Here is a 27,617-nt window from a genome sequence, read left to right on the forward strand (position 1 = left end):
TGCGGTTGTATCATTCGTGTGAACCTAAACATAGGACTCCACGAACACAAACACAAACACAAAAACAGAAACTGAGTTCTATCGGTTCCTCAATTCATGCTCTGTTCACTTCACTGATTCTCTTCCTCTTGTCAGGTTCCAATTCCAATCCCTTTCCCTTTTTCTCATGCACAAAATTCACGTGCAACAGTAATTGTTGCATTGGTTCCTGCAAGGTTAGGGACTTTTGGGATTAGACTATTGGCTATGGTGGTGTTGTCCCCATTCCTTGTTTTTGTGCCTACCCTTTTATTCAATTATGTTAAATTTCACTTAAATTTTTGTTCTTTCTTACCCTTTGCTGCATAATTGCATTTGCCAGCTTTTGAATGGTTCTGCATTCAATCTTTACCTTTTGAGCTCATGTTGGACTATTGTTTAATTTGTTACTAACTTGTTGTTGTTATATATTTATGGTGTTTCCTCTGGTTTGGTGCTTATGCAGGTTGAAAATCGAATTCTAAATGCTAAATCTGAGTTCTAGGGTCTTCATGTTGAACTTCAGTTTCAATTTTGTAGAATCATGAGTGATCTTTGGCATTATGTTAATATAGCTTAGCTTTTTCTAAAAAAAGAAGTTTTTTTTTTTTTAATTTGGTGAAGGTAACAAGTGATGGGTAGACGAAAAAGTAAACCGCGTAGATCAGGTGGGGTAATACTAGAAACAAATGCTACTGCTGACACAGAATTTGATAAAGAGAAGGTTGGAGAAGCAGGGGAAGAAGCAAGGGATAATTCTGGTGACATTGATGAACCTTATTTTGTTGAGGTTGACCGGTCCAGTTGGTTGTCAAGTGAACATCTTGATATTTCTGAAGTTATTTTAAGTGATTTAAATTTGAGAGAAGGTTTTTCTGGGTTTGAACTATCTGAGGGGTTTTATCAGGATCCCCAGTACTCGTTAAGATTTCGGGTGTGTAATGTCAATAATGTTCTTGGTAGAATTAAATTAGGCCATTGGCCTGTGTTACCCTATACTGATATTCATCTAGAGTTAGTAAAATGGGACACAGTAGACAATGTGGAAACATGTACAGTGTTATTATCTGGTATTTTTGATGGACCTGATGAAGGTGTTTCTGGTCTTCTTCACTTGGCAAGTTTAAAATTTGTAACATTGAGGACAGTTCTTGGGGTTAGGCTTTCTGAGGACATTCATTCCCTCAGGATAAGGGTTGAGGTACTAAAGAGTGCCTTCGATGCATGCGAGTCGCTTCTCGAGGCTTCTAGACAATTATGGAAAAAGAGTATGATGAATGTCATGTCTTGGCTACGTCCAGAAATAATGATTTCCGAAGTTAGGTATGGGTTTGGTAACTGCAAGAAAATGGAAGTTGACCAGAAGACAGAGACGGGAGACGGCAGGAAATATTCGAGGTTTGATCCTGCAGGTTTTTATGAGGCCATTAAGCCTTCAAAGTAAGTTAAGCATTCTCTTTGGTCTTGACCTCTCATTTAAGATTAACGCTGATTATTATAATGGTCAATCGGAAAATGTTTATATAATAACATAGTGCTATTAACAATAATCAATCTCCAAGTTTTTTGTCTTGCTTTTAGCTTATCTTATCTTTTGTATTCACGTGTACAGATCCGAGCCAATGCTCGAAGATGAAATACCAGAGTTACTTCCTGAACTGAGGCCATATCAACGGCGTGCAGCTTTCTGGATGGTAGAACGGGAGAAAGCACTGAAAGAAAGTCAGGGTGAAAGAGAAAGAAATCAGTTTCATTCTCCATTATGTGTGCCTGTGGATTTTCTGGACACAAGGTCTAAAATGTTTTTCAATCCATTCAGGTTAGGCTTTTTAACCGGTTTTCAAAATATAACATACACATTCTTATTTATTGCACAACTCATGTTTGGATGGTTTCAATTTCTCTCTTCCCCTACTACTATGTTTTCATTCTCTCTTCCCTTATGCTTATTTAAGCTATAATATCTTCAGTGGAAATATTTCATTGTGCCCAGAGACTCCTTCACCTTATGTACTTGGAGGCATTCTTGCTGGTAGGTCCCAAGCTATGTTGCATATTTGATTTATTTTCTGAAATAAATGCCAATTTTTGCTACATTATAAGTTTGGAAGAATTTTGATATTTTACTGTGGTAAAAAAATAATGTGTTTTATTAGAAAATGCCTTTTCATGTTTTCCTCAGTTGGCCCCCTTTGACATATTCTTGAACTTAATGTTATCAATCAAATTTATTACATGATGAATAACCCATGGAATATTGTGAGTGAAAGATCAATATGGATCTGCTGATAGCATCCTATTGCCTAGCTGTTGAAATCCTATCATTGCCAATTTATATCTATTATACATATAATTCACCTTCACCTCTGAAACTAGTTATGCTGAGAAGAGGAAGTTCTACTATGACTCAGCTTATTGTGTGTTTTTGCTACTGTATAGTCCCTCAATATGCTTGAAATGCAACCCTAATGACAATTTTTTAATCTTATATTTGTTTTCTAAATGCCTATAAAAACCTGATAGCGTGGAATACTGAGTATGTAACTCAGTAACTGTAATGCCCAAGTCTTCTGAAACTTGAGCAGTAGTATGTTCTTTATTTGACAGTATGGGACTATGAGTGTTGTATTTGTATAAGTTTTTTTAGTACAAATGAAAGTTCTTTTCTGTGACTCAATGTTTTGATGCAACAGATGAGATGGGCTTGGGTAAAACTGTTGAATTGCTCGCTTGCATCTATGCTCACCGGAGATCAGCATCTGGAAGCGACACACTAATTGAGTCAGTGCCCCAAGTTAACGGGGACCAAAATATCACTTTAAAAAGACTCAAAAGAGAACGAGTGGAGTGCATATGTGGGGCTGTGAACGAAAGTATCAAATATCAAGGGCTATGGGTTCAATGTGACATTTGCGATGCTTGGCAACATGCAGATTGTGTTCGTTATTCACCTAAAGGAAAATCACTGAAATCAAAACAAGGATCTGAAAGCAAGACATATAAAACTACCATAGCTGTGAGGGATGGGGAATATGTATGTCAGATGTGCTCTGAACTAATACAAGCTACTGAATCTCCTATTGCCTCCGGTGCCACTCTCATTGTCTGCCCTGCTCCTATTTTGCCCCAGTGGCATGATGAAATTATACGGTACAGTTTTTGCTTATTGAAAATCATGAATGCTTGCATCAACTTAGAGTCCAGTGAGTCTACTTTCTTTCTTTCTGTTAGTGATCCAGATGGTCTTGAGATAGGATAGTTCTCCTATTAGGGCATAAGAAGTGCTCCCAGATTGTTAGATGTTACAGGAGCATTGATTGGATTGAAACTTCCAGCCCTGTCAGCTTTATTTTGGAATGCCAAAGCTCCATTTAAGGCTAAGGTCACATGTTGGAAGCTAATACTATTTTGATACTTAAAGACCTTTTCCCTACCATTTGTTGAAGCTCTGGTCACATGTTGGAAGCTAATACTATTTTTTTAGTTTTTCCCCTACCATTTGTTGAAGCACTAGTCACATGTTGAAAGCTAATATTACTGAGTCTATGTTTTATGTTACTGTTACATAGTACATTGCGTGTCATCTTTTGGGCACACATTTGACCACTGTTTACAAGATTTAGTTTCTTTTAATCATGCAAAAGTATAGTCTTTATGAATGTTGGTTACTGTATGTTATTTTTTTTAATGATTCAGTGTAATTGTACTTGCAACTGTCTCATACTTATTAACTTTTAATTATCACTGCAGTCATACACGTCCAGGCTCCTTGAAAACTTGTATTTATGAAGGCGTGCGGGACACATCTTTCTCCAATACGTCTCTGATGGATATCAGTGATCTTGCAAGTGCTGACATTGTAATAACTACATATGATGTGCTTAAAGAGGATTTGTCCCATGATTCTGATAGACACGAAGGTGATCGACACTTATTGAGATTTCAAAAAAGGTTTGATGTAAAGATTATCATATTTTCCCCTTCATTAGTATATTATGTGTAGGGTCTTTCCATTTGAATATGATGTGAGTTGGAACTGAGTTTCATTACACTTTTCATTCATCAGATTCTGATTTTGTGTCTCTTTGAGGTGTAAATTTGTTCTTTATGATTTCTATAATTCTGAAAAAAGACTTCACAGAGAACCATGCATATGGATACTGGTAATTTTATTTGTTAGAAAAAGTTAGGCTTCCTATATATCCTTTATGATCCCATGTATATTTTTTTTCCTTGTAGATACCCGGTTATCCCAACTCTTCTTACCAGAATATACTGGTGGAGGGTTTGTTTGGATGAGGCTCAAATGGTGGAGAGTAATGCTACTGCTGCCACTGAAATGGCTCTGAGACTCCATTCGAAGCATCATTGGTGCATTACAGGGACCCCGATTCAGCGAAAGCTTGATGACTTATATGGACTTCTAAGATTCCTTAAAGTTAGTCCTTTCAATACATACAGGTGGTGGGCTGAAGTTCTTCGAGATCCTTATGAGGTATTTTCTCTGTAGTTTAATGTTTGCCTTAGTTGTTTCTGATTTACTTTCTATAGCAAGTTTTTCTTTCATAAATAAACATGGAGTGTTGTTGTACACTGATAGGTATCCACATATTGGTACCCTTAGTTAGCAATTGTATTAGTTAATTAGGGTTGGGTGTTAGTTAGGGAACTAGACTATAAATAAGAGAATTAGAGAGACTATGAGATATCTTTTGGTATTCGTTTGGAATTAGGGTTTAGAGAGTGTTGGGTCTCTATCTTGGTTTAGGGAGAGTGTTTGGTATCTCTCTTGTATCTTGCTCTAATTCCCAATTGGGGATTAGGGTTTATCATCAATAATATCAGTTCTTGGTTGGGTTCTATCATACACTGAGTTCTGTTATATTCTTTTATGCTGACCTAAGAGCCAAAGTGCCAAACACTATAAACGTAGCAGCTTGAGCTAATAAATTGAGAGAAAGTGTGAGAAAATGAGAGAAAAGTTAGAGTGAGAACAGAGAATTTCACTGAGAAGTTTCAGTTTTCATCATTTTTCTTTGGGTAGAAGATTTGCTATATTTATAACAGTGTGGAATAGAGCTGCTGATCTGTTTAAAGCTGTTGTTACAGCTGTATGTTTCACTTCCTATAACTGACATCATAACTGAACTGTTAAGTGAACACATAAGCAAGGCTAGTAGATTACATCAGAACTACAATAATAGTTTACCACCAGAATGTGATATACACAATAAACTGAAACATTTGGAAATCTCCTAATTATATTCTCAATTTACAACATGCTAAAAACCTTGAGTGTTCAAAAATTATTAGTAACTTTCCTACAATATTATCTTTAGTTTAGATTTCTCTGATTTGTCATGTTCTGGATCTAAATTTTCTCTCCGTCTAGCATAGCTAAAAATCTCTGTACTTTTATATATTCTTAGCTAATTTTCCATATTTCTGCAGAAAGGAGATATTGGAGCTATGGAATTTACACACACAATTTTCAAGCAAATCATGTGGCGTTCTTCTAAAAAACATGTTGCAGATGAATTGGACCTTCCATCCCAAGAGGAGTGCCTCTCTTGGCTTACACTCTCACCAGTAGAAGAGCACTTTTACCAGAGGCAACATGAAACTTGTGTTAGAGATGCCCATGAAGTTATTGAAAGTTTGAGAAATGATATTCTAAATAGAAAAGTCCCAGGTTTTTACTCATTGTTGTGCAATTTAATTTTTCTACTCATTTGAAAGCAATGTGGTGCGCATCTGGAATAATGATTGAACTTGCAATATTTCATATGGATTCCAGGTTCTGAATCTTTGAATGATTCCTCTGATCCTTTAATCACCCACACAGAGGCAGGGAAGCTACTGAATGCTTTACTGAAACTTCGTCAGGCTTGTTGTCATCCCCAGGTTGGAAGTTCTGGTTTGCGTTCCCTGCAGCAGTCACCTATGACCATGGAGGAAATACTAATGGTGTGTTACTTGTAGGGATCTTTTATATGTTTTTGCATACTGCATACATATCTTTTTCAATTGACATGGAACATAATCTGCAGGTTCTTATAAATAAGACCAAGATCGAAGGGGAGGAAGCTCTTAGGAGGTTAGTTGTTTCTCTGAATGGGCTTGCAGCAATAGCTACAATTCAACAAGATTTTTCTCAAGCTGCATTATTGTACAATGAAGCCCTTACTTTGACTGAAGAGCATTCTGAAGATTTCCGCCTGGATCCTTTGTTAAATATTCACATTCATCATAATCTTGCTGAAACACTCCCGCTGGCAGAAAATGTTGCATTGATATTGCCTTCCAAAGGAAAGCAATTCTCTGGAACTTCTGCAGTTAAGTCAACCAGAAAGCATTTTATTGCAAAGGTTGATCGTTGTCTTGTGAAGAGGCAAAAAATAAGTGGCTGCGATGATAAAAATTTAGAAGTGGCTTCTGCAGAACCATCACATATTGCATCCAGCCTTTCAGAAAATGACTTAAATGAGGATTTGAAATTTGATGATTTATCAGCCAGTCCTGTCAAATCTCTGATAGCAGAATGTGAAGATTCAAAAAAGAAATACTTATCTGTGTTTAATTCAAAATTATCTGCTGCTCAACAAGAGTTTCAGAATTCTTCCACGCAGGTAAATATCCTTAATATCTCTTAATTAAAAATCATTTATTTATTTGTTTTAAACTTAGCTTTTTTTAGAGTCCATTATAGTATCCTAAAATATAAGTTGGTTTATTTCTTGCGGAATGCAAAGAACTTTAAGGATTCTGTGTGTTAGAATATAATATAAAACCATTAAAGTGGCCCTTACCCAACAACTTAAGCTTTTGGGATAAGTGATTATTTGACATGGTATCAGAGCCTCTATGGCCGAGAGGTCTAGAGTTCGATCCTTGCTCCCCTCACTTTCTAATTAAAAAGTGGAATTTAATTAAGCACATGGTAGGTGGGCCTGTGCATTTATCCACGCTTCAAGCCCAAAGGGCTCTTGCGTGAGTTGTAAGCGGAAATTTTCATGTAGCAATTATATGAAATTAGAACACAACACTTACTTGTTGAAGACATGGTATTGGAGAAGAAGGATTGCTTCCCTTGATTCAATTCACCTGCAGTGTCAATGACCAGATCTTCCTCTGTATCTCACACTCCCTTTCACAACTCTCAATGGGGCAAGCTGTGGAGCAGACAAATATCTGATGTCGTGATTACAGAGGGGACCTAGCCAAACATGTTATAACCCTAGTCCCTTCCCATTATGGGCCAAGGGTTATGGCCCACACTTTAACCCACACCAATTAGATTACAGATGCTCAGGCCCAATTAAAAGAGATCACATAACAAATAAAAGAGCCCAATGCACCCCTGTCAGAATTATGAATTAACCCGTTTTTCACAAACAAAATAACAATTAATTGTAGCCCACAAAACGTTAGATAAATCTAACATTCTCCCACTTGGGCAAAATTAATTGTATGATTTTAATTTTCAAAAGCATGTGTATGAAAACGACTCTTGGGTTAATAACTAATCTCTTAAGATGTGGCCACATCTTAAGAAAACGCATAATTTCAGGTGCAGCATCTGAGTACGACTTCGTCCAACAAAAGCCAAGTAATATCGAATCATGGCGATTATTATATCATCTATTGACATAGAACCTTCCATGGTTACAAATATCACCGACTTCGTCAACTAGTCAACAGTGTGGAGTGTGGTAAGAAAATAGCATGCCAATGTGATCCAACAGCCAAACTGCTATTTTCTTTATCAGTCCTAACAATTTCTCTCAAATGCCTTAAAGCCAAAGAAATTGTATGGTTTATAAACCATCATGCCTCAGCTCCAGTCTGGTGTCAACCACCGGCACAGTGGTCCCAACGACACCGAGCTCAAAATTACAATTGTGCCTCAGCTCCAATCTGGTGTCGACCACCGGCATAGTGGCCCCAACGACACCGAGCTCAAAATCTTGCAATTGATATATAAATAAACAGTGGCAAATAATAATTAAAACTCATTGCATTATCAATTGCTCAAAATAATTAGTACTTGACAATCCAACACTTAAAGTGTTTATAATAAAAATCCAGCATAATACGAAAATGACATAAAACATAAAAAGAAGCTCCCACTAACCAAAAACATCAAAAGAACTCACTATGCCCATGTTCTCAACGTGTTTATTAAACGCAATGGGCCTAAGTCCCTTGGTTAAGGGGTCAGCTAGCATGAAATCAGTACCAATGTACTCAACAATTATGTCATTTTTCTTTACAAGATCTCTAACTGTCAAATACTTCAATTCCAAGTGCTTAGAGCCACTACTAGTTTTATTATTTTTAGTGTAGAACACAGCTGCACTGTTATCACAGTAAAGCTTTAGTGGCCTAGCAATGGAATCAACAATGCGAAGTCCGGTCACCAAATTTCTCAACCAAACAGCATGGGTGGCAGCAGCATAGCAGGCAATGAACTCTGCTTGCATAGTAGAAGAGGCAACAAGAGTTTGCTTCTTACTTTTCCATGATATTGCACCTCCAGCTAGCATGAAAATGTAACCAGAAGTAGATTTCCTATCATCAAGGCATCCAGCAAGATCTGAATCAGTGTACCCAACTATTTCCAAGTTGTCAACTCTCCTAAATACAAGCATATGCTCTTTCGTTCTCTGCAAGTATCTCATTACTTTCTTAGCAGCAACCCAATGATCATTCCCAGGATTAGACTGGTATCTTCCCAAAACGCCAACTATGAAAGCAATGTCAGGCCTAGTGCACACCTGAGCATACATCAAGCTACCCAATGCACTATCAAAGGGTTTCTCCTTCATCTCTGCTCGCTCAATCTCATTTTTAGGACATTGATCTTTACTGAATTTGTCACCTTTAGTAACTGGAACATCCCCATGCCTACAAGTTTGCATATTGAATCTTTCCAGGACTCTATCAATATAGGCCTTCTGAGACAAGCCAAGCAGACCACGTGATCTATCTCTAAGAATTTCAATTCCCAACACAAAAGATGCTTCACCAAGATCTTTCATATCAAAGAACTTAGTCAGCATATGTTTGGTCTCATGAAGTAGACCAAGGTCATTACTAGCAAGCAAAATATCATCAACATATAACACAAGAAAGATGAATTTGCTCCCACTGACCTTAAGATAGATGCACTGATCAACTTTATTTTCTTCAAAACCCAAGGAAGTCACCACCTCATCAAATTTCAAGTACCATTGTCTAGAAGCCTGTTTCAAACCATAAATAGATTTCTTTAATCTACAAACCAAGTGCTCATTGCCACTTGTCACAAAACCCTCAGGTTGTTGCATGTACACCTCCTCACTGAGGTTACCATTCAGAAAAGCTGTCTTGACATCCATCTGATGCAACTCCAAGTCAAAGTGGGCTACAAGAGCCATAATAATTCTAAAAGAATCTTTGGTTGAAACAGGAGAAAATGTCTCATTAAAATCAATCCCTTCTTTCTGTGTGAAGCCCTTAGCCACAAGCCTTGCCTTAAATCTTTCAATTTTACCTTTTGAGTCCTTCTTTGTTTTGAATATCCACTTGCAACCAATCGCCTTACAATTCCTTGGTAACTCCACAAGCTCCCAGACATCATTGTTGGCCATGGATTTCATTTCATCATACATAGCATCTGTCCACATATTAGATTGAGAACAAGTAATAGCTTCTTGATAATTCTTAGGATCAACAACATCACCAATATCATAAGCATCCTCGCTGAGATAAACCACAAAATCATTAGTGATAGCAGGTCTCCTTTGTCTAACTGACCTTCTAACAGGAATTTGCTCAACTGGTTCATCAGGTTGTGCAACCTCAACCTGAACAGGAGGATCAACCACATTCTCAACAAGTGTTTGAACCACATTATCAACGAGTGGTTCAGTCGCATTCTCAATGGGAGTAGAAACTCCATGAGTGGTGGATGAGCTAGCATTATTAAAAATAGGCAATGATATAGTTACAACATCAGGCATAAGAGAATCATTATTATCAGATGCAATGGCAGGCTCGGCTACATCAAGCTCAAGAAATTTTGCATGCATAGACTCCACAATTTTATTACCTCTATTAGGACAAAAGAACCTGTAACCTTTAGCGCGATCTGGATATCCAATGAAAAAACAACGACAAGTTTTGGGGTCAGTCTTTTTCTCAAAAGGATTATATATTTTAACCTCTGATGGGCAGCCCCAAACTCGAAAATGGTTCAAACTGGGTTTTCTATTGGTCCAAAGCTCAAAAGGTGTTTTTGGAACTGATTTACTAGGTACTCTGTTTAGTATATAGAGGGCTGTTTTCAAAGCTTCACCCCACAAGAATTCTGGTAAGTTACTCCTACTCATCATGCTTCTCATCATATCTTTAAGTGTGCGGTTTCGCCTTTCGGCTACACCATTTTGTTCAGGACTACCAGGCATGGTGTATTGCGGAACAATTCCACAATCTTGCAAGTATTTAGCAAAAGGCCCCATATGTTGCCCAGTAGAATCATACCTACCATAATACTCTCCACCACGGTCAGACCTCACAATCTTAATCACTTTTCCTAGTTGCTTTTCAACCTCAGTTTTAAAAATTTTAAACTTCTCAAGTGCTTCAGATTTTTCCTTAATCAAATAAAGATAGCCATAACGGGAAAAATCATCAATGAAAGTGATAAACAATTTATTACCACAAATAGTAGGGGAAAGAGGTCCACTAATATCTGTATGAATTATTTCTAAAAGATCTGAACTTCTAGTTGAACCTTTCTTTTTTGTTTTAGTAAATTTTCCTCTAATACAATCCACACAAGTTCCTAAATCATTAAAATCTAAGGAAGGTAAAACATCATCTCTAATCAATCTTTCAACTCTCTCCTTAGAGATATGACCTAAACGCTTGTGCCACAATAAAGAGGATTTTTCCCTAATTTTAGACCTTTTGGCAATGGAGCTCTCAACATTCAAAGATGAGGAAACATTATCAAAATCCAAAGATAACCTATATAAACCATCCAACAAAATAGCATTGCCAATAACTTCAGAATTCAACATCAAACTTATTTTTCCACCAGAAATATTAAAATCAAATCCAAGCTTATCCAAACTAGATACTGAAATCAAATTCCTCCTAAAAGAAGGTACATAAAATGTATCTTTTAAAACAAGTTCAAAACCAGTTCCTAGGACTAAGCTAACATCTCCCACTAGCTCCACCTCTACTTCAAGATCATTTCCTACCCTGAGCTTGCTTTCCCTCAAACTTGGTCTCCTCTGGTTTCTGAACCCCTGTAAAGACACAGCAATATGGGTTGTGGAACCACTGTCAAGCCACCAGGTATTAATGGGAACATCAACTAAGTTAGACTCAAAACAGACAAAAGCAAAATGATTACCTTCTGGTGTATTCTTTTTGTTCTCTAACCAAGCTTTAAAAGAACGACAATCAACTTTCTTATGCCCCTTTCGTTTACACCAAAAGCACCAGGATGGATTCTTGAAAGCAACAGAATTAGGACTTCCTACATTGTGATTCTGACCGTTGCCTGGTTTCCTCAAATCATGATTCTTATGAGAAGCTCTAGGAGCATTTTTCTTATTTTTCCAATTACTCTTACCAGAATGGGGTTTAGCATGGTAAGTCAGAAGGGCTAATTCACTCTTTTCTTTCTTAAGTTTCTCTTCCTCAGCCACACACTTAGTAATAAGGTCATTAATAGACCACTTCTCACCATAAGTATTATAGGCAGTTTTAATTTGTGTGAAATCAGGAGGTAGGCTGTTTAAGGCATGACAAACAATGTAATTATCATTCAGGTCAATGTTGTGGGTTTTCAGTTTGGTTTGGACATGAACCATCTTCAGAATGAACTCCCTTACACCCCCAGTGTTATCATATTTCATGTCAGTAAGTTGTTTCATTAAACATCCAGATTCAGCGTTATCAGATACCTGGAACCTTTCTCCTATAGCGGCAAGAAGGTCTTTAGCATTATCCTTTTCAGGCAGTCCACTTATCAGATGTTCAGAAATAGTCCTCTTGATAGCATACATGCTGAGGCGGTTTGACCTCTCCCACTTAGCCAACTTCTCCTTCTCATCAGGTGTGCTCTGTGCATTGATGATAGGTTTGTTCTCAAGCAATGCCACATCAACGTCAGCAATCCCTAATGAAAACTCTAAGTCTTGCTTCCACTTCTTATAATTGGATCCAGTCAGGATCTCAATAGAAGCAGAACAGTTATTCACAGAGAAGTTCACTGTTAAGACAAAACAAGAATGCATTAAAACGAATAGTATGGGCAAGATATAGCTTTAATTAACACAAGCTATTATGATGAGGCCAACATCATTGCGTATTCCCCTTTGGGCGGAATGCGCAAACCCAAGTTGCAACCAAGGTCAGAACCTCAGATGAGTTACTCAATGAGCATATGCATTGGGTTCAAAAATCTATCTTCTTTGGACAGATAGATTCCCTAAACCAAAACACCTCCAATAACTTCATCCACAAATCTCAAGAATAAGCTACTCAGTGAGCATACATTGAGTTCAAAATTTTATCTTCTTTGGATAGATAAATTTATAGACCAATGTACCTCCAATAGCCATCCTCAATCACTACACACAATAACCCACCTTTGGGAGGAAAATTGTACACAATGATCAGAGACAATCAAAATTCTCTTTTGCCCAGAATTCATGACTCAACCATGAAATCAAACCATATAGCATTCCCAATCAGTTTTGTACTCAACAGTTCAAGTAAATATTTATAATCAATTAAGAGGATATTATATGATTACTAAGTTGCATACATAGATTATATATATATAATATGCAATATAATATTGTTAAAAGGGTCACAACAAATCTGGGTTAAATGTTGTTACTGGTAAAGAAAAGAGAAGGTTTAATTATCTGGTTTCTCGATAAGCTTAATACAGGTTAAGCACATAAGAACACATAAAACATATATATATACACGTTCTTTGAATCAAAGATAATGATCATCTAAAATCAGGAAATCCACAATATAACAGTGGCAACAAATTGGACACATCAAAACCATAATATAATCAAAATCCTAATATAATTAGAAACCAGATACATACATACCTAAACGGTTTTTAAACTATCCAAATTCAGTGTACGTTCTACAATACTATATTTAGGAGAGTTGATTTCTATTTCACAATGTCATGTAAAATTGATGCTATCATAACAAAACAAAATCATGTACAAATAATGTATGATAATTCGATTCATACAGATCGCTTGAGAAAGAAATCATGGCAGGTGAAAGACGCATGTTTGAGATTTTGTTATCACGAAAAGTGAATCGATTTTAAAATCATACAGTCAATCACGAATTGGGTCCTAATTCATATAATTAAGGCTCTGATACCAAATGTAAGCGGAAATTTTCATGTAGCAATTATATGAAATTAGAACACAACACTTACTTGTTGAAGACATGGTATTGGAGAAGAAGGATTGCTTCCCTTGATTCAATTCACCTGCAGTGTCAATGACCAGATCTTCCTCTGTATCTCACACTCCCTTTCACAACTCTCAATGGGGCAAGCTGTGGAGCAGACAAATATCTGATGTCGTGATTACAGAGGGGACCTAGCCAAACATGTTATAACCCTAGTCCCTTCCCAGTATGGGCCAAGGGTTATGGCCCACACTTTAACCCACACCAATTAGATTACAGATGCTCAGGCCCAATTAAAAGAGATCACATAACAAATAAAAGAGCCCAATGCACCCCTGTCAGAATTATGAATTAACCCGTTTTTCACAAACAAAATAACAATTAATTGTAGCCCACAAAACGTTAGATAAATCTAACAGGGGCGTGTTAGAATATAATATAAAACCATTAAAGTGGCCCTTACCCAACAGCTTAAGCTTTTGGGATAAGTGATTACTTGACACTATGTATGTGGTATATTAACTACCCAAACTCGGATATAACCAAATTATTTCGTGCTAAATGGTTTCTAAATGCACTTTGCCCATCATTAATTTAAGCCTCAAGCCATTTCTCTGACTTATTTGAATGGCACAACCTAGCACCTCTTTATGAGATTTTTCTAACTACCCTCATAACTCATTCTTTTGTGTAAGATCATCACACACCTCGGGTCACTCAGTTCAATATCATGCAAAATGTATTGTTGTACTTGTGTTGTGTCCTTCTCATTTTCATGGTAAACACAGACAGCAATACAAGATGCGTCACTTATATTGGCCAAGAGATATGTTATTGTTACTAATCATGCTTCATTTGATACCAACCAATCTTAATGTTTTTTAATTGATTTCATAATATACAAAGTCATACCATGCTACACTGAGATATTTTAATATATTTTTAAAATTTTGAAGAGCACGTGTTTGGACTTTTCTCACTTTCATGATATTTCATTTTTTAATTTCATTATCTTGTGGGTTAATACATAGTTTGCAATAGTAGTTTCCCCCTCCTCCCAAGTCTCCCTCCACTTTCTATTTTCTGTAACTGGCAACTGGACTTTTTGAAGGTTCGTAATGCATATCGCGAAAGCAGAACAGATCAAAATACATGTTGGTGGTTAGAAGCACTTCATCATGCTGAGCAGAACAAGGATTTCTCAACTGAGTTGATTAGAAAGATTGAAGAAGCCATCTCAGGAAATTCAAACAATTCAAAATCATCAAGGATAGCTGCTCGGTTAGTGATGTTTTAATTGTTAACACTTTTCTTAAGTAATGCAGTTTTGCAATGGCCCATATCAATATGCTTAAATTTCAAACTTATGCTCGATTGAATATGTAACATCACCATAAGAATTTGAACTCTACTGTTCTTGGTGGAATTTACCTTATTTTCTCTCTAGGAGGGATTTTCTTTTATAAACTAGATTGTATTTGAAAATTCTTTGCTTAAATTTTTTGTTAAATGACAGTAAGTACTAGATGCACTGTTACTAATGCATGTCACTTGCAATCCAGTTTTCGGGGCATAAGCTCTCTGAAGTATCAAATTCAGACAGGTTTAGACCAGTTAGAGGCATCTAGGAAAGTGCTACTAGAACGACTGTTAGAAATCGATCACACGATGGAAAATCCGAAGGGTGAAGATATTGAACGTGTGGGTAAATGTCGAAATTGTCAACCTAATTGTGATGGTCCCCCATGCGTTCTGTGTGAGCTAGACGAACTGTTTCAGGTTTGCAACTAAGTTTATCTAACAATTTGATTCATACTATCTATAACTAACAAATGTAATATGGTCTCATTGTTTATTTTTGTCGTTAGGGCTATGAAGCAAGACTTTTTGTTCTCAAGAACGAACGTGGAGGGATTATTTCATCTGCTGAGGAGGCAGTAGATCTTCAGAAGAAAAAATTTGCATTGAATCATTTCCTCTCAAAGCTATCACAATCTAATCACAGTTCAACAGTATCAGATATTGATAATGAGGAATCAAAAAAACGGAATGTCGGACAAAGAGTTGTGGTTAGTTACTCCAATTAATTAACTTTTGCTTTGCATTGGGTCATAGTCAGGTGAAGATTGATTATACCCTATGAAGCATGGATAAAGGCACAGACACTGACTCTTGATTGTCTAAAATATAGGATATTAGGATCAAGGTTGTTAATGGCAGATAGTGTAGTGTAGTGGCAAGCCCAAAAAACGCTATTTCGAGCGCTATAGTGGTGAATAATGGGGTAGCGGTGAAACCCCAGGGCGCTACGCTATAGCGCGCTATTAACAAGCCTGATTGGGGGAGAGAGAGAGAGAGAGAGAGAGAGAGAGAGAGAGGCTGCTATGTGTCTGTGACGTGTCAGCTCAGCTTTCAAACCGAGAGAGAGAGAGAGAGAGAGAGAGAGAGAGAGAGAGAGAGAGGCTGCTATGTGTCTGTGACGTGTCAGCTCAGCTTTCAAACCGATCAAAAATTATTTTTTTAATAGGATATCTGATGAAGAGTATCCGACAAGTGTCAAACAAATGTCGTATGATTGTCGGTGTTGGAAAAGTTGATGACACTCCAACACCTCAAAGAAGGTGAAGTGTCTGTGCTTCATAGATTATACCTCTCTCTCTCTCTCTCTCTCTCTCTTGTAAACATAATGCTTTCTTTACTGAGATAAAACATTCATTGTTTATTCAAACAGAGTCTTCAATTGTTGTAAAATAACAAAAAAATGCATTAAAAATGAAAAAATAGCCTCATTCTTGGATACAAATCCAATTTGGATTTGACCATAAATGATGATAGCCTCATTCTTCATTTAAGAAAATCAGCTTAGTACTTGAAATATGCTCCATGTTCTTACTAATCTCCCATTGTGGTTACTGATTACACTGATCTATTTAGGTTTCAAGATCAGCATCTGAGTTGGAGCTTATTCTTGGAGCTATGAAGAACTATTGCAAGGCTCGGTTAGGCAGGGGCAGTGTCTCAGCAGCCACTAGGCATTTACATATGCTTGAGGTATAGCCAGATGAACTATTTTCTTTGCTTATCTTGTCTTGAATGGGCAGATATGAGTCCTACAGGAAGTTTTAATCTGTAGAAGTTTTTCATTTTCAATATTGGCTTCCCTTCCTTCCAAAACCAAATCATAAGAGACTTTCTAAGATACGTTGATTATGCGTAGTAGCAAATTATTTACTGACAGTTCTCTGCTGGAATCTTTTTAAAAGCTAAGATCATCTCTATTCTCTACTAGCATCCCCGATCCACTGGATTCTGGTTTTAATTCTTTGTTCTTGATTTTGTAAGGGAATGCGAAAGGAGTTTGCCCATGCAAGGTCTTTAGCATTAGCTCAAGCTCAATATCTACGTGCGCATGATGAAATAAAGATGGCAGTTTCCCGTTTGCACCTAAGGGCAAATGAGGATGATAAATCTCTTGATGCTTTAGGTGAAAATGAATTAGTTGCGGCTAGTTCAGACTTTTCCCATGAGAAGTATATGTCATTGGCCTTGTTGTCACAGATAAAGGGAAAACTGCGCTACTTACAGGTATGGAGAAATAAGCTTGAGAAATTTGTTTGTGTTGAAATTAATTTGCTATTTATGTATACTCAAGTCATTGACCTTTTATTATTTTTTAAATGATGCTATGCTATGCATGATAGTACCATGGCATAAGTACCTGAAAATGATGATATCAATGCAACCACCACGCCAAAACTATCTTAAATGCATAATGGATTTTTTTTAATAGTATGGAAAAGTAAATTCCCAAAACCACTATATCACTCCTTGTATTATAGTTGTGAGTTGTTGCATTGCATGGTTCATGTTTTATGCTGCGTATTGTCAGTGATGTTCTGTGCCACTATTCAATATTTAACTATATGACAGGTCAACCAATTTTTTCATTGCATTAATTGCTTGGTTCAGGTAAATCTTTCTAGTCAAATTTAACTAGTGATGAAATCCGGTGTTAAAAGGGGGTCAATATGTGAGTTTTTACTTTTTATGATTAATTACTAAACTTAATAAATATATTAAATTAACCAACACAAGATCAAACCTTCACTACATCCAATGTCTAATGACATCACACACCTCACTTTCAAAGGTTACCTGGACCACACAACCACATTCCATAAAATTAACCCAGCTCTTTTAGATTTATTTTCCTTTCAATAGAATAAAAGGTAATTTGCAAATTTTGTAGGAACGTTTAGTTGTAAAAGAAAAGGGAAAAACTTAGGTACGGTTCCGTACATGCTTTTTTTACTGTTGTCCAATTACAGCATGACATGTGGGCTAAAACAAGAGAAGTTGAGAATCACAATAAAAAATTAATAAAAGGGCAATACCTTTATTAAAAAATTTATAGATGTTGAAATTAAAGTTAAAAACTCAACGTGTTATTTTCTAATTTGAACTGAGCTTTCTCCCTAAGATTTCTTAGAATCTATGATATTTTCTTTTCTGCTTTGGACATTCACCCTAAGCTGAACCTTTTTTCAGGGTTTGGTGCAGTCCAAGCAAAAACTGTCATTGGAATCTCCAGATAGTTCTTCATTCATTCAAGAGACAACTAAAATATCAAACACTAAGGAAGAGAAGGGTGCGCTCATATCTAAAACTGATGAGGAAACATGCCCAGTTTGCCAAGAAAAGCTAGGCAATCAGAGAATGGTATTTCAGTGTGGGCATTTTACATGCTGTAAATGTAAGTATTATACTACCATACTTTATACTATCATTCTTTAATATGTTAAATATGTAATGAGTCATTGCTAATTCTTTACCGAATAGTATAAGCTTTTAGCAGAGTTAATTTTATCAGAGGTTCAATGATCAAGTCATCAAGAGTTGGATATTTGTTGTCCCTATTCTTCTAAATAAAATATTTGAATTTCAGATGCGCATGTGCATTGTCTTCACTTTAAGGTCATTAAAGGTTCTTTGGTGATGGTTCTTTTGTCATTTGTACGTAGACCAGCATAATACTTCAGTCAGTGTTACCAGACATAGAGTTGCTTCTGTATAATACAGAAAGTCTTTTATGTTCCAATTCCATTTGTTCTTTATGCACTTTAAAAACAGTGATATATTGAATTTGCATTGGTCGTTTGCTTTTCATCATGTCTATGTAAAACAAGAGGTAAAGCAAATAATAGCTGTATGCATAGTGCATACTTGTTTAGTGTTGCTCTCGACAATCTCTATTCAACAGACATTCAAGTTAATGGTTAAGAATTGAGACTTTTAAATAAATATGATATGAAATATAACCATCCCTATATTTCTTACAGGTTTATTTGCGATGACTGAGCAAAGACTTCAACATAGCAAGACTCATAATTGGGTGATGTGCCCTACATGTCGACAACATACTGATTTTGGAAACATTGCCTATGCTGTTGATGCACATAATGAATCTTCCAATTCTTCAATGCAGCATACAGTTGACAGCTGTGAAAAATGTGAAACATCCATTAGTGTTAAAGGCTCATATGGAACTAAGGTGTTTCTCCACATAACAACTTAAGTGTATTTATACCTTAGTCCTTAGGATGAATAAGTTTGTTTCTTTTCTTCATTTATAAATTCCACTACCTCAGGATTTGCTTGCGATGCCTTAATATTATCTTTTGATTGTTTTAAAACTTAATATATATTATAATTGCAAAACGTTTTGTATGATATATTCTTTCTTCATGTCACATTTCACATTTTAATTTGCACGTTCAGCAGATAAGTCATGCTTTGGCATATTTGCTTTATACCATATGTTTATGCCCTTTAAATCTTGTATTCGTCATCTTTTTCTTGCTTTGGATGTTTGTAGATTGAAGCCGTCACAAGAAGAATCTTGTCAATAAAGGCTACAGATCATAAAGAAAAAGTTCTTGTATTTTCAAGCTGGAATGATGTACTTGATGTATTGGAACATGCCTTTGCTGCCAACAACATTACCTTCGTCCGGATGAAAGGAGGCAGGTATGGTAACCTATCCAGTTCCTATGTCTATTTGTAAATTTATGCTGGACTAGAAGACATTTGAAGGGGAGGAAAACTTAGAGCGACAAGATAGACAGAGAAAACTGACTAAATTTTGGTCCCTCACATTTGATTTCTTTCTCAATGTGTCCTTGACATTTCATTAATTCATTTCAATTTGATCCCTCTGTCTATGTTTTCTTTAATCACCTAATGTAAGTGATGACAGACCATCAATAACTAAGATGTAGCATTCAACATGCCATTTGGACCATGACATGGAAATCACAGCTGTACTTTTGTTACTGGTAACACTTGGTCAATAAAAAAATTCTTTATTTCTACCATTTTTTACTTGTTATATATGGTTAGGTGTCTTTTCTATCACTTCAACTTTATGCTTTAATCTCGAATACCAGTTGCTTGCAAATCTAGGGATAGGGAATTGTTGTGCTGGTTATTCTGTTTTGAGCATTGTAGCGCATGAATTTAGCTCAGGATTATTGTCTTATGGATCCATATAGGCTTTTTGTGTTAGTTAATACGGTTGATTGATTACGACAATAAGCCACTTACTCAAATGTTATTTTGGTTATGAATTTGCGAGTCCAGAAAGGCACAAGTTGCCATCAATCAATTTAGGGGAAAGCAGAATGGCACAAAAGGATGTGAGAAGTCAACACCAAAATCTATTCAAGTATTATTGCTTTTAATCCAACATGGAGCCAATGGCCTCAATCTTTTGGAAGCACAGCATGTAGTCCTTGTAGAGCCATTGCTCAATCCAGCTGCTGAAGCACAAGCAATCAGCCGTGTACATCGTATTGGACAAAAGAATAAGACCCTCATTCATCGTTTCATTGTAAGTCTCTCCTATGAGTTCTTACTCAATCATCATTATTGTTAGAAATATAATATGAAACCATTCACGTATCTTCACTGAGTTCACCTAAGAACTCTAGCTTTTGGAATAGATGATTCATGACATAGTATCAGAGCCTGTATGATCAAGTGGTCTAGAGTTCGATCCTTGTTACCTCTTTTGTTCTAATAAAAAATTTGAATTTAAGTACAGTATAGGTGGACCTGTGTATTGTCCACGTTTCAAGCCCATTGGGCTTTTGCATGAGGGGACGTGTTAAAAATATAATATATAAAAACATTCATGTGTCTTTACCCAACAACTTAAGCTTTTGAGATAGTTTGTGACAATGATCAACTTTGAATGTGCTCAACCGTAAATATTCTCTGAATGTGCTCTTCCCTTTCTGTTTGAACTTTGCTTGATGTTACGTGTGTGTGTGTGTGTGTGTGTGTGTGTGTGAATACTTCTAGTATGCATCAACTATTGATTTTGCCTCATTGTTCTCTATCCCGTGTCTGTTCTTTACTTTATATCAGAACACCATCTGCTATCTCCATTACTATAGCTATAAATTTTTGTGAGTGCTTACGAATTCAGTAGTTTCATTGATTAGCTAATAATCTTTTTTTCGGGTGAGACAATGAAAAGTTTCTGTGAGTAGCCAAGGTTTGTCTTATAAATCAAACTCAAACATGAAGAATTGTTCTTATAATTTTGTTCTTGCATGTGTTAGGTAAAAGACACAGTTGAAGATAGCATATATAAATTGAACAGGAGCAGGAGCAACCATTCATTCATTAGTGGGAACACAAAAAACCAAGATCAACCTGTTTTGACCCTGAAGGATGTTGAGTCCTTGCTGTCAAGAACACCAGTAACCATGCCAGAAAGTGATGAAAATCCTATTGCAAATGCAGACCTGAGAAACTTTCCACCATCAATGGCTGCGGCTATAGCTGCTGAGAGGAGACTTAATGATCATAGGACATGATTTTGTTTTTCTCCTCATCTCAGATGGTTCAAAAGATGCTGGTAGAGTAGGCACGTGTGCAACCGTGCAATAATCAGTTGGCGATGTCGTTGCAGTTGACAAGATCCCATCCATTAGCGGTATGCACACTTTTACTCATAAGATTGTTCATTGTATTTTGATTTGCGTTTTGATGAAAGAATTATGTGTGATTTATTTGCATAATTATTGTAGTCGTTGTATTTTTTCCCTTTACATTAGAAGATATTCAAATTAATTAGTCATTAGTTCTCTTTAAGACAAATTCAAACATTATTTTGGTGATGCTAATTAACTGTGTTGCACTCATAACAAAAATTTCTTGCAACCTTCCTTTCTTTCTGGGTGACGCACATTTGAATTTTCACGGTGGTTTAGAGTGGTGTTGTATTTGGGCCTTTTTTTTGTCAAAGATCAACATTTCATTGATAGAATGGGCCGAGTGCCCCATAACCCAAAATGGCGGTTCAACTGGTTGGGCTAAAGCATACTTGATTTTTTTGGCAATGTTGTTGAATTTTATTTAAACTGCGAAGATTAAGAATAATTATGTGGGCTGTTGTGGTTATTTTTGTTAGAGTCACATATTTGGCTAATGTGCCTCGTCAACAAGGGACAATCAGAGTAAATCTTGCTTTCTTTTTGTTGGGCCTTGTCCCGTTTTGAATCAATCTGTATAGATCCGCTTTGTGTTTAGTTAAATTTGTTAATTTTTTTGAATTATTTCTTACAAACTTTAGTTTAATTCTTAATTATTTTTTATAATTTTTTGTAATATGTTACTCAAGTTATTCAAATTATTTTTATAAAAATATTTTATAATTTAACAAATTATAAGTTTCTATATAATTATTTTAAGGCTTAATTCCAGTTTGGGTCCCTGATGTTTCACAAACGTGCAGTCTGCACCCTCTGTGTTTAAAACGTGCGGTCAATGTCCCTCATGATTCCAGAACGATCTATTGAGACCCTTCTGTTAAGTTCCGTTAGTTGACTAGACGGAAGTCGCTGACAGTGCATTTTTTTTAAAACACAATTCTTAAATTCATTAGTTCTGAAAAATTTTACTTTTTGAAAAGAAAAAAAATTTATCATCAAACCCAGATCCCACCACCATCATCAACCTCTCTCCAAGCCAACGACCAATTCAGAATCCACCCCCAACCCACCCACCACCATCACCAACTCCACGCGACCCCTAACCCAAAACCCATCACCCAGAACCACCACTATCACCAACCAAACTCTCTCCTCCACGCCATCCCCAACCCACCCCACCACCACCACCCAGAACACAAAACCCACCCAAAAAACACCAGAAGCTTCATCTGTCTTCATCTCTGTAACAACCACCACAAACCATCAATGTTAATTTTCTTCACCGACACCCACTGTAACAACCACCACCAATTGCTAAAAAGAAACGCAGCCTTTCTGCCGTCGCCAATCGTCCACCGCTTCCTGCAAAAGCGCCGCACACATCGAGGTGCTATAGATCTGGGCATGGTGCAATAGATCTAGGCTAAAAGGCGGAGGATTTTCTCTCACCATGCGCTCATTTTCAATGAGAAACTGAGAAGGTGTCTGCATATAAGGATTTTGGGATTTGCGGCTACATATTGTTTTTAATGAGATTTGGATTTGTGAACCTCTTTGGCAAGATGAACCCAGTCGAAAAAAGAGGAATTTGTTTCTAAATCATGTTGCTTTTTCTGGTTTTGCTAGTAATTTAATTTCCTTTTGCAGGTTTAAATTTTTGTTCTGATTCGTTTGAAGGTGGGAAATTTATGGGTGTGAGGAGAGAAAAAAAAAAAGGGATTTGATGTTGGTGTTTTCTTCCACGGCAAATTCAATTCATTGTACCAACGGTAGAACCAATTCACTTCAAAACAAGCTTATCCCATAAAACCACCTCAAGTTTCATTGAGTTTTTTCCCTACCTGCCATTTGATTGGTGTCACATATTTTGACACAGACTTGATTTTATCCCTTGTAAATGAAAGGGTGAAAATCTAAAGATGAGTGGTGAGCCAGATGATGAAGGTGGCGAGGCTATGGTGGGTTTCAGATGAGGATGTGGTGATGGAGATGTTGGTGTTGCATTTGAAGGAGGAGGTGGATTGTAGTGGCTGTGGGAGGAGAAGAGAGGGAGAGAAGATAAGAAGAATGAAGATGTGGTGATGGACACGTCAGCATTTCCGTCTGGTCAACAGACGGAACCTAGTGGAAGTTAATGGAAGGGCATCGTTATCACGTTTTAGATAGATGAGGGACGTTGACCGCACGTTTTAAACACAGGGAGTGCAGACCGCACATTTGTGAAACATCAAGGACCCAAACTGGAATTAAGCCTTATTTTAATGTCATTTTATAAGTTAATTATTTTTATTTTGATTTTATAATGTGTATTTAATATATTATTTTAATTATATTATGTAATTAATTTAAATATATGATGTGTAATTTGTAATTACAATTGTGTTCCAACTGCACATCTACTCGTTATGACACGCATGTATTGCTTTACTGTTTCATTTTGATTGTTGTATCAAAAAGTTGGTATGGGGGAGTGGTGGATACCGCTACAACTGCACAACTAATTTAACCCTAAGGTCGAGTAGGTAAAAAGTAAGGTAAATAGGGAAGGGTAATTAATGGTGGAGCGGTGGGGTTGTCTTGTTACCCTCTACAAACACCGAAACATGTGTCGAGGTAATTAATCTGGGCAATTGACATAAGGAACGACAGGTACATACTATGAATTTCCTAAGTTGAGTCTCTTTAATATAAAAGTAGGGTATTGGTCTGACTTGGAGTGTGGATTTGCGAAAAAATACAGCGACCTAGGCCCAGTAGGTATGTTGTTTTCATTGGAAGAGAACCATGAAATTACAAAACTTGGGACGAATGCAACTGCTAGGTTAGTGGATTTTCTAGGGCAGTGTTTAAGAAATGTGGGACAAATGAAGAAGCTTACAATGCGGGTTAGTTAAGTTTTACATTACCAAGCTGGTTTTTGGTTTCTCACAATGTATTGGGCCCAATGAGATTTTATAGAGATAGTTTACCAAGTCAACACACTCACTGATTGAACTGTTATCTGTAACTTACAATATTCGAAAGCTTTTCAAAAATATGGTTGGAATTGACAAGAGTGAAAATATACGTGAAGAAGAACCAAGTATAAACACTCCATTGGATGGAGGTGAAGCAAGTTGTGAATATTTCCAATTTTTTTTACTTTTTCTTTGTGTTAAGTGTAGGCACTTTACTTGCAATTTGGAGACATTAACACAAGCTGGAGAGGAAGGGGTAGTGGCTGACGAAGACCAGGCTGACTCAAGGTTCTTATATAAGGTGGTTAAGGAGATAAATCTCATTATCCTAGCACTTCCTGTACAATCAATGTTGCGTTGGTGAAGTTCAAGGAAGTTGACACTCATTAGAAAAATTCCAGAGTGTTCTGGCTGAGCTGAATGCTAAGATGGAACGAGTTGATAAGCTTTTGTCAAACTATTACAGTGATGGTGTTGAAGGACTTCAAACGAAAGATCCAATAGCTGGTTCTAGCAGTGTTGGCGGAACTTTTGAGACCAAAAACCGAGGAAAGAAGGCTATAAATAATGTTCTTATTATGGGAAAAGATATTATAAGCATTCAATTTGACATCTTTGAAGATAATCAAAGCAGGCCACAAATCCTTCAAATGTAGGATCTGGAAAACAACCCCAACTTGCTGGTGTTCTCTATACTTCGAAGACACTTACTAGAAAAGATCCAACTAAAGCAACGACTTACAAAAAGTCATCGTAGTGCTTTATCAACACATGTAAGTTTACCTTGATTATGTTGGTCTGTGGTGAACCTTGGTCTTATCTCACATTTTTCTTTGGAATTTTTTTTTCGGTACAGCGGAAAACTATGCCTCTTTGGTCTGCTTCACATGCATTTTTTCCTTTGGTCTTTAAAATGGTTCAATTTCATGTTAAATTAAAAGAAAATGAGAATTGAGGTATGCATTAGTCAGAGTCAGTCCTTAGGGTTCGCTATCATGCACAATTTTTTTTGTAATCTTGCACACTCCAAAATTCCCCCTTAGCCTGTATTTTCTTTTTTTTTAAATAAAAAAAAATACTTTTTCACATCTCTTTAAGATATTATACTATGGCCCAATAATAATGTTATTTGATTTAGGTCCTCCTAATTAAGCATATCTAAGTTGGTCATCTATAAAAAAAAGATTGGATTTTTAGCCTTGAGGGAAAGTTATAAACGTATGTGTTAAAACTGACATTTTTCTAATCAAATAACACAATGTAAGTAATAAAAAAAGACTTACATGTGTTGATAAAGCACTACAAAGACTTTTGGTAAGTCATTGATTCATTGTGGGTTTGGTTGGATCCTTTCTAGTAAATATCTTCAAAGTATACCGAACACCAGCAAGTTTGTTTTACAGATCCTACATTAGAAAGCTTCGTGGTCTGCCAATGTTGTAGTGTTGTGACTAAGGTTCACCATGGAACTTATTCTTTGGTGTTGTAGTGATGATTAAGACAAGGTTGCAATCCTAGTCTCGTATACTACCAAGACAAGGCTTGTGTTATGGTGTTCTGAACATCATTTTCTTTCTTTTTATGCACAGTGAATTTAAGACAACAAACAAAACAGGAAAAAAATATCATCAACATGCTAACTGCTAACATGATAAAAATTCAAAATTTGTATAACATTATTCAGGGTGTCAAATAACTGTCAAATAGTTATGTATTATGTGGTGTTAAATCATATATGGCTAATGACTAATGATATTGTAAATGTCTGCACATAGTGTCATGGTTGATGTCTTAGTTTTTGTATAGTGATATTTATTCCATTAACTATTTATCTAAGGCATATTTATTTTATTAAACTATGAAGGGCCTAAAATTTTCAAATTGGAGTATAATGCTACACAACCCTTGCCTTTTATTAGTTTGTCTACTGTGGCAAAGGCGAAACGATTTGTTCTTTATCAAAGCTGCAAATTTTGTTCTGTTTCCTTTTTGTTTTTTCGGGGGAAATTCATTTTTGTTTGTCTTATTAAATGTTTGCATAAGAAGTGGTAAACTAGATGGATGAATTCCTATGCAGCTGGTACTGATTAATTTTTAAGGGAATTTGAACTTTCTTTTATTATGGTTTTCTTTTCTTTTAGTTAGTATTCAATTTTATTATGGTTTTATTTCTGTTATATATATATATATATATATATATATATATATATATATATATATATAGGGAGCATATCACGTGAGAGGAGTGGTTTATAATGAGAGATGAGAGGATTAATTGGTAACCATCAAATAAAAATAAATGGCTCAGATCTATTTTCTCATTTTGAAATGCACGTGAGTATCTATGCTCATTCTCTCACACCTTACGTCTTCTTCCTTCTCTCTGCGACTTTCTCTCACCCTCCGCCCCACTTTCTCTCACCCTTTTGATTTCAATCTGTTCCTACGATTCAACCATCTTTCAATTTAATTGGCCATGGTGGATTTGGACTTTGGAAAATTGTTGAAAGGATTATTCCTAGAAATTGCTTGAAATACCTCCCTGATTATAATACAGAAAAAGACAATTCTTGGTCGAGAGAGACGGTGTTGCGCGACCACCGTGCGCAACTCTCTCTGTCACCGTGCGCCGTCGCCACTGCCCTTGCTCCGTCGCCATCTTCCATTTTCAGATCTGAACCAGCCACCATCACCTCCTCTGTTCCCGGCGAACCACCACCCCGCTCTGCTAGTCTGTCGCGCGCCACCGCCACTCTCCTCACCTCCTCTGTTTCCGGCGAACCACCACCGCGCTCTGCTAGTCTGCCGCGAGCTGCCGCCACTCTCCTCCTCCATTATGAGATCCGCCGCCGCTTAGCGCCGCAGCTCGTCCCCTCTAATTCCAGCACCTTGCTTCATCGTTACAAGTATGTGGGCAAAGAGACGAGAGAAGAGAAGATGGACAAAGTATTTGAGATAGGAAGAAGACGGAAGCAGAACAAACGACACCCAAGAGAGGAAGAAGAACATGTCACGTGACTCTTTAAAATGAAAATTAAATCTTAGCCGTTCGTTTTTATCTGATGGTTACCAATTAATCCTCTCATCTCTCACCATAAACCACTCCTCTCACCTGATATGCTCCCTATATATATATATATATATATATATATATATATATATATATATATATATATTGAAATTTGATAGT

The 27,617-nt window shown here is 36.5% G+C and overlaps 1 protein-coding gene across 5 annotated transcripts; it reads left to right on the forward strand.

The window, feature by feature from the left end:
* On the forward strand, window positions 1–26,101 carry LOC130734094 (uncharacterized). 5 transcript variants are annotated; one of them, XR_009017751.1, is made up of 21 exons: window positions 1–135; window positions 485–1,458; window positions 1,631–1,837; window positions 1,974–2,050; window positions 2,712–3,168; window positions 3,769–3,969; window positions 4,258–4,513; window positions 5,470–5,710; window positions 5,816–5,985; window positions 6,069–6,647; window positions 14,582–14,751; window positions 15,033–15,249; window positions 15,339–15,539; window positions 16,405–16,521; window positions 16,813–17,055; window positions 18,019–18,223; window positions 18,810–19,021; window positions 19,346–19,497; window positions 20,110–20,359; window positions 21,096–21,472; window positions 24,635–26,101. XR_009017751.1 is itself a non-coding variant. In XM_057586399.1 (20 exons), the coding sequence occupies exons 2-20, from the start codon at window positions 653–655 to the stop codon at window positions 21,351–21,353; spliced, it is 5,019 nt and encodes a 1,672-aa protein (XP_057442382.1). In that variant the 5' UTR covers window positions 1–135; window positions 485–652; the 3' UTR covers window positions 21,354–21,662. The 5 variants fall into 5 exon arrangements, 3 of the variants coding, with proteins under 3 accessions (XP_057442382.1, XP_057442384.1, XP_057442383.1); XR_009017752.1 differs by lacking the exon at window positions 24,635–26,101 and adding an exon at window positions 23,118–23,871; XM_057586399.1 differs by lacking the exon at window positions 24,635–26,101 and having other exon boundaries at window positions 21,096–21,662.
* The last annotated feature ends 1,516 nt before the right edge of the window (window positions 26,102–27,617 follow it).

The sequence above is a fragment of the Lotus japonicus genome, chromosome 1, assembly GCF_012489685.1.
Source record: "Lotus japonicus ecotype B-129 chromosome 1, LjGifu_v1.2".
NCBI lineage: Eukaryota > Viridiplantae > Streptophyta > Magnoliopsida > Fabales > Fabaceae > Lotus > Lotus japonicus.